This window comes from Cryptomeria japonica, chromosome 4 (genome assembly GCF_030272615.1).
Source record: "Cryptomeria japonica chromosome 4, Sugi_1.0, whole genome shotgun sequence".
Taxonomy (NCBI): Eukaryota; Viridiplantae; Streptophyta; class Pinopsida; order Cupressales; family Cupressaceae; genus Cryptomeria; species Cryptomeria japonica.
The window spans coordinates 737,361,734-737,374,094 of NC_081408.1; the positions used below are offsets into that span (position 1 = coordinate 737,361,734).

Sequence of the window (12,361 nt, forward strand, 5' to 3'; positions counted from 1 at the left end):
TAATGGTCATTCTACTAACTACAACATTTGTCCTGAAATTTTACAACCAGCCGATACAACCCATGATCTTCGATGCTGACCGCAATGGTTTTCTTCTTGACCTCAAATCTTTGGCTGCCTTCCAACATGATATTAGGTAACGAAGCCATCCCTCCCGTTATCCAAAGACACACAAACCAAGATTAGCTTCTCAAAAAACTTCAATTTTTATTGATTAAAAATCGGCAAAAAAAACCTACGAAACCCGGGGACGCGTCCCCTACCTGAAAACCCCCGTCCCAGTCCCAGGGACGTTTCGGGGACTTGGGGACGGCCAGGGGACGTCCCCCCCCCGTCCCCAAATTGTCAAAATTTTGAGGGGACGTCCCCGAAACGGGGGGACGGCTTCCCTAGCTGTGGGGGACGTCCGTACGTCCCGGGGACAGCTGGGGACGGATTGGGGACGTCCCAGCCGTCCCGGGGACGGCCAGACGTCCCCCACATCTAGGGCTAGGGAAAAATATTAAAATAAAAAATGTCGTATTTTCAATTTTTTTTAATGATGTTTTTTGCGTAATTGAGGGAGTGAAATATCTCATGAAGGGTTTTTTGCCAATAGAAAAATAACACCTGATGCCTATATAAAATAATAAAAGTATTTTTGGCCTCGCGGGGTGCTGCCCCTCGACCCCGCCCTGTATCGCGACAGGGAGCGCGCAAGGGGCGCTGCCCCTTGATCCCGCAAGGGGCGATGCCCCTTGACCCCAAGTTGGGGGCGCTGCCCCCAAACCCCCATCAAAAAATATAGTGGGGAACTGCGCTGATGGAAGTAGTGAAAATTTAACCTTTGAGTCTGATTAGGCTCCATTATGTATTTTATTTCTTTAATATCTATTATGATATGCATATTGACAATGTGAATGAATTGAAATTCTGAATTATGAGTGCATATTGAGTATTGAGTCTATTGATAATGTTGTATGTTCGATGTTTGCATTCTAAAATGTTTTCATAGTATCATACACATGCTATATCCATGTTTTCATATGAATATAATGTATAGATGCATGCTTTATCCATGTTTTCATATGAACATTTAGAATTTTCCTATATATTTTAAATTTTCCCTATATTTTATACAGCCGTCCCCTTTGCCGTCCCCCCCGTCCCCAAATTTGGGAAAAAAATTTGCCGTCCCAGAAACTCGTCCCCCCGTCCCCCCATCCCCCCGTCCCGGAAACTTGGGGTAACATAGAAAAAAACTGAACCCTACGATTTTGTTCAAAAATCGTCAAAAAAAGTAGTTGTAAACTTGTAAGACAGCACTACGATTTTGTGGAAAAATCGTCAAACCCTCGATGTGATGCTAAAATCACACACGATTTTATGAAAAATCGGCAAAAACCTTCATTTGTATCAAAAAAACAATAAGAAACCATGATTTTGTCTTCAAAAACTTCTGGAAAATGTTTTACAGATTTTTAGGAAAGGAACCCACAAATTTTATTACAAAAATCAGCCAAAAAAACTAAAACCCTCGATTTTATTTTTCGAAATATTGGGCAACAAACTTCTAGAAATTTTGAATTTTTATACAATAAAATGATAATTCGTTGTTAACAAAGGAGATGAAAAATCCTTAAATAAAGAGTACAAGCGATGTTTCTATAAAAGAAACGATTGAGAACGAAAGACAAAGGAAATTTGCTAAAACTAACTAGATTACGAAAGAAAAACTTCTTAAAACTGACTAATTGACTTACAGAATAGAACGTTACTAACTAAACTACTGACCATTATACCTAAATATTACAATATTACTTTAATACAAAGGAGCCTGCATCCTTCCTATAAAGGCGTCTAAGGTAGGTACTAGACAATGTAGCAGCCATAATAGTTTTTTAACTATCAATATGCAGAGATTTGCAACAAGGGAGATATTATTATGTAGATTTTTATGATCATGATTCATCATTGGCCTATTACTTGCTTAGACTTATAGTTTGATGGGGGTTTGTGAGCAACACCAAAACAAGGTTGAGGTTAGCACCCCTCATGAGGGTTTGAGGGTGAGAGAGAGGTAGAGAAATAGGTCTAGATCTTAGGGAAAAAGGAGAGTGAGATATACTAGAATAATACTTTATTATTTTATTATTAATGCTCAATATTATAAACTTAGTGTAAATATTTTAATAAGATCTTGCTCGATCTTATTGGCAGTTTCTTTTTAGAAACTTGCCCTCTTGTAATTCTTTGTAATCCTATTTATTGAGCATTTGCTCATTGTTAATGTACATTCAATTTTTTTAGGGTTTGAGGGTGAGAGAGAGAGGTAGAGAAATAGGTCTAGACCTTAGGGAAAAAGGAGAGAGTGAGATAGAGGTAGAAAGAAAGGATAGAGAAAGAGTGATAGGGAGAGAGATAGGTCTATATTTCAAGGCAGATAAAGTGAGTGAGGGTGAGAGAACAAGAAAATGTTGATAGGAGCCTGCTGATTACTGAAATTTGACTGTCGGAAAATTTATAAGGCCTTCTAAAACCTAGAATTTGCATTATAATACCTAGAGATTTGAAACCACTCTCAAACATATTGCCAATAAATACATGAAATATAACAGAGATTTGAAATGTGACTTATACTCAGATGTTATATTTCATGTATATTCTGATGAAGAGAATGAGACTAACTTGAAGACAAAGATGGTGAGTTAAAGTTATATTTCATGTATATTCTGTGGGCATGTCATAAACCAAAAAAGCATTGAAATTGGAAATTTCAAAAAAATAGAGTCTGGCTGAGTCCATGTGACGGGACTCACCCAGACTCGGCAAGTCTGTCCCAAACTAGACTGAGTCCTAGTTCGAGCCCCTGGGACTCACCAGGCTTGAGTCGAATTGAGACTTTCCAAGTTTGGGTGAGTCCATGCAAGTCTCATTTCTATGAATCAAAATAAATTTTAAAAAAAAAAATGTGTAAAAGTTTAAACCTCAGTTCCCAGTTCAGGTTCGAGTTTGGTTATGGGTTCTATGTTTGGGTACTGAATACAACAATATTTTTTCCTAGGTTCAAGTATGGGTCATGTTAACATGAATATAAAATTTTATATAATATTTATCTATAATCTTATAGTTTTTAAAATATATAAAAATAATCGTAATTTAAAAAGGAAAAAAATATTGATAATTCATTTGTTTAAAATCAGAAGGCAACATTATTTAAAATTAAACAAAAAAAGGCCCAATAAAGAACAGGCCGTGATGTTTAAAAGGACGATTTCCATAATCAAAATTGTTGCAAGCCTCTTGCATCCAAATTTCTTATGAAAACAGAAAATTGATTTCTGAAATGAGGATAGATCAATATCAAGCTCTGATCTTGGTAGGGACAACAGTAATGAAATCCACCAATTTCCTGATATTCTTAACCCTAAAACCAACTCACCAACTCTTGAAGTAGCCAAGAGGCCTGAGATATGATTTTGTTCGTCCACAGCAAAAAACCAGAACACAGCATCCAATTCATGTGTTGTTTCTGTTAAACCCAGAACACCTATTGAACTAAAAACAGTTGGAAAAAAATATAACACAACCAAACACAATTCGATGATTTTTTTGTCATTTTATTTTTTTCCGATAATGCAGGAAAAAAATCAGTAAAAGAACATTGACTGCAACTTATTAAAAAAAAATGAGAAACTGGACAATTGGCAATCTCTACGACTAATCATAATTTTTTCACAATTTTTCCACGATGGATGACACTACTTCTCGAGGCATGCTTTATGAAAGCATGGACCATTCTAAAGAAGCTATTAAAAAAGCACTCAATAAAGTAGAAGCGAACTGCCTTCAAATATGTGATACAATTGATTCCAAACAGAAATCAATGCACACCCTTGTGAATGCAACAGCTTGCTACTTGGAGCCTAAACTATTTCATATAAATAGACAAAGTGATAGCAGAGCTATGGGTAGGCATCATGAAGCCAATTGGAGGTTTGAACCATATCCAACAATTGCAAGTAAAATTAGAGACTAGTGTTAGAAGTATAGGTCAGAAGATGGGATGTTTTGATTAAAAGCACCCAAGTATGCCATGTCATGTGTTCACATTCATAGATACAAATAGCAAGGTTCCTATGAAGAAAACACGTGTAAGGTATAGCACTTTAATGTTCCAATATTGAGAAAGAGAAGCTCATCAAACAATGAGAGTAATTAAATCTTCTTAAACACCATTCATCCTAAAAATTTGAACAAGTTATTTGGAAGGTTGGGAGATCTTGTTTACATTAGCAAAAATTTGCAATTGTTCATGAACAAAGTGACAAAAGACTTCACCTCTTCTTCACAACTCCACTTTCCAAAAGGCATAGCCCAATGCAGACAATCCTAATTTTCTTGGTGATGCATCTAGTGATGGTGATATTCAGCTAATTCAAGAAAGTGCTCTAGATGATTTTCAATATTGTTTATGCTTTAGACTCTTGACTCTTGACTTCAAAAACATATCTAAAATTGCAATTTTGTAGGTCTTTTTATGTTTAAACTTCAATCATCTTGTAATAGTTTACAAGTTTGGAAATCATTTTATATGATTTTCAAATCTATTTAGTGGCATTTGGCTATTCTGAAAATCTTGTGGATTTGTTTCCTAGTTTGAAACTTTTTATTTTTTGAAAATATATAGGTTTATATTTCTTCAAACTTAATCATGATCTTTTTTTTAAACAATTGACGAATTTGTTGTGAATTTTTTGCTTGCTGAGCTCAAAAAACAGACCTTGTGAAAAAATACATTATGAGTAGTATGAGTTGCCACTGAACAAATAACTTTTAAAACTCAGTATTTGTTTCTAATGCATTTGCATTTCTTGTAATCCTGGTATTTGCTCAGAAGCTATTTTCCAAGCCTCTACCTGATTGTGGGCGTTGTATTTTTCTCTTACAAATTTATATGACCTTGATTGCTTCAAACCACTCCGTCCTTGTACAGCCAATTTCATACCATATAATTGCAAGGACTCTGCCCTACAGCCAATTTCATACCATATCATTACAAGCACTCTGCCCTACAGCCAGTTTCATACCATATAATTGCTTGCTCACTGTGTCAAACAGAAGCTAACCCAAGCCACTGATTTCAGATGATGGTCTCTATGAGTAAATATATGCAATTGCTGTCACAGAGCTCTGAGGTGAACCAAAGGAGTTTCTCTCTCCCTCAAGCAAAAACAAGGAGAATTGTTTGCTTATACTATGTAACTCTTTCCACTATGATAGTATGAAACATTATTCCAACTGATTACAAAATATCAGATTAATCTGTTTCTAATATGAAGTATAGATAGTCCTGCAGTTGCTAGTGGGTAAACGGATCACCGGAAAATGATAACAAAAAAAAAGAAAAGAAAAAATATATCCTACCTCCGATAGCAAATGGTTGCTCTAACATTGTCCCACCAAGAGGTACTGCAAAAATTTTTCCACCATTATATTTGTCCCACCCACCAACTATAAGGCCGGTCTCGAGCATGCTCTGATAAATTGCAATAAGCATCACAAAACATATTATACTTCATCAGTTCAAGTACATATTGAGAACTCAAATGTATTCCATCATGAAATATAATTGACGTTTTTATCAATTGGAAAGAGAAGAAAGAGCATCCATTTTATTGTCACATTTAAAAAATACAAATTTTGAACATCTACCAAATATGTGATAGGAAGCATGAAGAATCAAGTTTTCTTTTGAGTCCCAATGATCCATGATCAGTTTCAATAAATTTCTCTGTAAAAAAATTGCAGAAAATAAATACAGACATGAACATACAATTTCAAAACACCTAGAACTTCTCAGTTTTTTTCTGAGCACAAAAAATGCAAAGAATAAATCCAGAAGCAAATCTACAAGTTCTACACATTCAAAACTTTAGAAAAGTCTGAGCACTAATCTGTTATTTCAAGACTGCATGTGGTTGTGCACAGTTCAAAAAATTCATCATGATAATAAACATATCAAGGGTGCAAGATTTTTAAAATGTTTAAATGTTTGTCTTTGAAAAGCTAGGAAATTTAAGAACAAGATTGACAGATACTGACACATCAAATAACACAATGTCACGTACTCTAAAATCCTGAGCTATTAGTAGTTGGTTTTAAAATATTATCTAGTATTAATTAATGTCACTTGGAAATTTGCAATCCAAACTGAGAAATGGACAAGATGAAGAATGTAATACTTTAATGCAATGAGGGATTTTGCAAGTTTCTAGACCGCTAGGGACTTTCGGATTCTGAATGACATTCGAGCATCATGAAGAATGTTGCAATGATGCATGGAAGCCTCATCTTTAGTAAAAAGATCTCAAAAAACCCATTTATTATTGTCACGAAATGATGTACGAAAGGATGGAATCTCAATAATAAGTAGAGCTATTTTGAGTTTTGGAAAGGAATTGTCTTTTCCAATATAGAATCATGCAATTTCCAAGGCATCATAACACCAAGCATGTACCACAAAGGGCAGGGAGACCCTCAGATCTCAAAGTATATTGAAAAAACACAATAGAAAGAACATTATTTTGCACTCCAGTCTCTGGAAATGTTAAGTGAGGTAAGCAACTACGGAGAGTCCAAAAACAAGAACAAAAATGAGCACTGCATCTTTACTCAAATGAAAATTGGTCAATTTCTAAAATATAACTCAGATCTGGATATTTGAAGCAAGAAACCATACTCATTTCTGAGTATCAATATGTGAAAGTGAAAACATTACTTGTGGTAGTTTACTAATTTGTTTGATTCAGCTCAACCCTCGAGACTAAATAATGTCCAGGTATCATTTTCAGATTATAACAAATCCAAAACTAGATAGTGTACATCTATCAGTTAACTGGAAACTGAACAACCTCTTTCAAATAATTATATAAGTGTCTTGACAACAAAAATGTTTCCACACAACTGATACAGAAAGAAAGGGCACTTGAGCAATATCAAGAGATTGACAAAACAGAATACTCATGAACTAGACCAACAGGGAGCAGTAAAGCTCAGGGCCATGAGAGACAATGAAAAATCATAATGGGTCATTGCATATCTGATTAAAACCAATACTATTTAATTTTATCCAAGCTTGCAAAACTCCCCAATTACTCATAAAAATCACGAGTAAAAGCTAGCCAACTGGCCCAATAAAAACTCAGTGATTTTTGCTTGAAAAACTCGTGAGTAAATGAAAAAAATTGCGATGTTTCCTTGAAAAACTCATCCAATTTCATATAATTTAGATTTTCTCATAGTTCCATGGAGCTTCCTGACGGTGGGGAGGATGGGGGGAGGGGTTTTGGGGCTGGGGGACCAGGGGCCTAAATTTGGAGACAGTGAGGGGACGGCAGCAGAGCGGTGGTGGGGTGCAGTGCTGATATAAAAATAGAGGTGAGTTGAAATCTTCAAGGCAAAATCTGCAATTTAACATCTTTGTGAATGCCCCATGAAAGGCCAACTAGTTCTCATGTAGTTAAAGGTTGCAATCAGTATGTAATGGCATATGCCATATAGCAAGTGACCCGGTGGTGTCCCCAGCAGAGGTGGTGGTGTTGTGGGGGGGGACGTTTCCCCCAAGTGCCCAAGTCTTGAAAACGTCCACCTACAAGGGACATGGGCTTTTTCGAGGGCGGGGGGGGGGGGGGGGGACACTTCCCCATATAATGCTAAATTGTGTTGCTTGTAGTTAAAAAAATGACTTTCATTGGTGATGAAGGTTGCCCCCAACCTCCCACAAGGGGCACTACCCCTTGACCCCGTTGGGGCCATTGCCCCTAGACCCCCATGAGGGCCACTACCCCTCAACCCCATTAGGGTCTCCACTCCCAAATCCCTATTATTTATTGGATCTGTCAAATAAGAAACTTGATTACAATGAGGAGGTGAGGAGGAATCGGGATATAACTCTTGAGTGTGCTTACTTAGAATTTATTATTGCACAACTTGCCAAAAATCTCTTTGGATGGGGCAACTCCTACGTATGACATGGTTAGCTATTCATGGCCTAGTAAGTGCACTTGATCCAACTCCTCTCCAAGATGCAATCTTAAAGGCCCCACAACTCAAGACCACAAAAACGAGGGATAAAAGTTACTACAAAAACATATCATAAAAAGATAAAACCTTCTATAAGAAAGATCGGTATCAAAAAACATTTCCTCCTAAAGATAACCATGAAGAGCTTCAAAGAAAAAAAAAGTGTTTCCACTACAAGGAGAAATGGGAGCATGGACAAATTTGTAAACATGAAAGAGTTTCAAAAAAATTGTGTTACAACTGTAAGTGGAAATGGGAGCCAAGACATAAGTGTGGGAAAAGAGGCCAAGTATGCAACATAGATTCATTATCTGAGGAAGAAGCATGGAAAGAAGAGAGGGAAAACCCAAGCAAAAAAAGAAATTACGATAAGGAAAATTATGGAATCTTAGCTGCAATCTCAAAAGCATCCAAGTACCACCCCTTTCGAATTCATAGTGTTCCAAAGGGACAAAAAGTATCTACCCTTGTGGATATAGTGGGGCAACACACAACTTTATGGACAAAGAATTGGTTACAAAAATGAATCTAGAAACAGAAGATTTTGAGGGCTTTATGGTAGCCTTGGTTGATGGATCCACTACCCCATGTACAATAAAGATTCCACAGCTAAGAATCACCATGGGAAAGCACCCAATCAAAGAAGACTTCTACATTGTAAACATGGGAGACACTAATGAAATCTTGGGCGTCCAATTGTTGCACTCTTTAGGACGTTTCTACTTGGACTTCCAAAAAATGGACCTTCGTTTTCAACATAATGGACAAGAAGCCCCCTTACATGGACCATCTGATAGATCGTAGTTTCCTCCAAAAGGAAAGGAAAGAACCTTTAGACATGGACAAGTGGAATGAGCCGCTCAATGCATGATTCTTGACAAGTCTTCCTCCCAAGGCAATGCCATACACATTGACATCCAACCCATCCTAAAGAAACATAAAAGGTATTTGGCAACATCCCACTAGGACTTCCTCCCAAAAGGGATTTTAAACACACCATAGAACTTGAAGAAGGGGCTAAACCTATAATCACTACACCCTATAGGCACCCCAAAAAATTTAAATAAGAAATTAAAAAAACTATTGAGCTGCATGAAATGGGTCACATTCTGTTGGTGTTGGAAATAAGCCACACTCGAACCGACGATGGACTGGTCCAAGAGGGGCCAGTAGCTCAGTGGTAGAGCACTCCAACAACATATGGAAGGTCCTAGGTTCGAGTCCTAGCTGGTCCATGTCTCAACATTGTATCAGAGCCAGGTCCAGGCTGGGAGCCCCAAGCACACGAGAGGTGTGGCTTAAGGGGGGGTGTTGGTGTTGGAAATAAGCCACACCCGTACCGACGATGGACTGGTCCAAGAGGGGCCAGTAGCTCAATGGTAGAGCACTCCAACAGCATATGGAAGGTCCTAGGTTCAAGTCCTAGCTGGTCCATGTCTCAACACATTCAACCTAGTTCTAGACTTATTCCTCCTTCGTTACTAGTTAAAAAGAAGGATGGCACTATGAGGATGTGCATAGATTATAAAGCCTTGTACAAGAAGAATATAAAAAAGCTATTATCGTATCCCCAAAGTTGATAAACTAAATGATGAACTTCATGGAGCAAAATACTTTTTCTAAAATTGACATATGGTCTAATTACCACCACATTAGAATCAGGAAAGAAGATATCCCTAGAACCCCTTTAGATGTCATTATGGACACTTTGAATTCTTAGTCCTACCCTTTGGTTTAACCAACGCCCACACAACCTTGTAATCAATCATGAATCACTTATTCAAGAAACAACTAAGAAAGTTCATATTGGTATTCTTGGATGACATTTTGATTTATAGTAAAACACGGGAAGAACACCTTAAGCATATTGATGAAGTCCTAGGAATTCTTGAACAAGAATAACTATATGCTAAAAACTCCAAATGTGAATTTAGGTTAGAAGAAATCCTATACCTAGGACATAAAATCAGCGCACAAGGGGTAAGTGTGGATGAGGAAAAGATAAAGGCTATAAGGGAATGGCCAAAACCAAGAACCCTAACCCATCTAAGGGGATTTTTGGGCTTATACGGCTACTATCGATGTTTTGTCAAAGGATTTTTTGAATTGCTGCTCCACTCACTAACTTAACTTAAAAGGGAACCTTCACATGGAACAAAGTAGCCCAGCAAGCTTTTGAAAGACTTAAGGAGACCACGAGTTCTTGTCCCGTTCTAGCCGTGCTTGACTTTACATTACCCTTCAAGTAGAGTGTGATGCTTCCAGAGAAGGCATTGCAACAGTATTCATGCAAAACAAACACCCAACTGCATTCAAAAGCTGCAAACTAATATTAGCTGAAAAACATACTCCATTTATGACAAAAAAATATTAGCCATTATGCATGCACTGGCCAAATTTAGGCAATATTTAGTTTGCGGAAAATTCATTGTAAAAATTGATCACAACAATCTAAGGTTTTTCCTATTTCAAAAGAATTTAAATGACCGTTAACAAAATGGGTCAACAAGTTGCAAGCTTATAATTTTGACATAGAATACATGAAAGGGAAGAACAACATTGTCATTGATGCACTATCCCACAAACCCTACTTATGCTCCATAACAACCATATCTGCAAATTGGAAGAACTAAATTATTGTTGAATATGCCACAAATCCACAAGCAAATGATGTCTCCTAGAAGGAACTCTACCAAATGAAGCAACGTTAATGGAAACGGCACACCCCAACCCCTGGCACATGTACTATCATATGTGGTACAAATATGGAAACGGTACGAACACCGTACCGCAAAAAAATGTTTCAGTACGTTTTGAGAAACTTGTCATTTTTTTATCCGTGCTGGATTTAGCAAGTAGATTTCTAAGGAAAAATTACTGATTTGAGTTTATAGAAACTTGATCGAGAGAAATTTAGGATTTTTTTTCTATAAATGAACATGGAACTATGTGAATCATAAGGCAATTTGGGAGTTCTTTCTGTAAATAAACCTATGTGCATTTTAAGTTATAGCCTTCCTATGCGTGTGTTTTAAGTTGTAGTCTTCCTCTGCATGTGTTTTGAATTCCAAACTTCTTCTAAGTGTAATTTTCATGTCTGCATGGCACGCTCTTCTTCCTCCACTCGCAATCGCATACAAATAGAGAAATGTTCATATAAAGATTGAAACTTTGTTATTGCATTTAAATTTTATTTAATTGATTTGTTATTTAAATTTTATTTCATCAATTTATTTTACAATGTTTGTATTTTAATTTTTTTATTTATATTTAGCTTTTTTTCTTTATTCATATTGTTTATTTATATTTAGTTTTAATTTATATTTATATTTAAAATTTACTTAATTGTTAAAAGTAACTTTAATTTTTATTTTTTACTTTTTTTGATAAGTCGCAGCCGAAGCGGTAATTTTGGCTTTTCCCTGTAGCTAAGAACCAATCGAGTAGACTCAAACCCAAGACCTCCCATGTAGGAGGCTCACAGCAAACCACTGCATTGTGGGGTCATCCCCTTTATATTTTAAATTTTTTACTTTATATAGTTATCTAGTTGTTTTTCTTTATTAATTATTTTATTTTATATTTAGTTTTAAATTTTTTATTTAGATTTAAATTTGACAATTATTGTGCAAATAATTATAGATTTTGAGTTTGTAATTTGTATATTTTTATAAAATTAAATTGTTTTAATTTATATTTAGAATTAAATATTATTTAATAGATTTAATAGTAACTTTACATTTTTAATTTTTAATTTAGATTTAGATTTTTTCTTTATTAGTATTTTTAATTAATATTTAGTTTTAATTTGGATCTAAATTTGACAATTATTGTGCATATAATTATAGATTTTTTATAACCAGAAATTGTATTAAATAAATGTGCATGTGTTTTTTATGAATGTTGTATCCTATCATATCCAAATGAGAGGTCTCGAAAAATAGCCATATCTGTATCGGATATCATACCCCTATTGGTATATGTATTCGTGTCCGTGCAACTTTTAAATGAAGAAAATAAAGTGGTGGAAGAACTTATTTTATACAAAGAGGATATATCTTGTACCAGGATCAAAGATAAACAAGAAAATCATTAAAGAATACCATGACAACAACAACCCCTTAGCCAAACACCAAGCATATTATAAAACCTATAAGCAAGTAAGAGAGATATTCTTGGAAAGGTCTCCAGAAAGACATCCTAAAACATGTTCAAGAATGCATGACGTGCCTAAGAACAAGGTAGACCTATCCAACAGGCCTCCTACAACCCCTACTCGTATCCTATCCACAAACTA

General features: G+C 35.9%; 1 protein-coding gene across 1 annotated transcript in view; it reads right to left on the reverse strand.

Annotated features, from left to right (window-relative positions):
* LOC131027444 (proteasome subunit beta type-6) overlaps positions 1 to 12,361 on the reverse strand; it is a 58,422-nt gene that overhangs the window by 25,506 nt on the left and 20,555 nt on the right. The window contains exon 6 of the mRNA XM_057957516.2: positions 5,407 to 5,518. Coding sequence (XP_057813499.1) covers positions 5,407 to 5,518 — 112 coding nt within the window. The remainder of the gene's footprint in view (positions 1 to 5,406; positions 5,519 to 12,361) is intronic.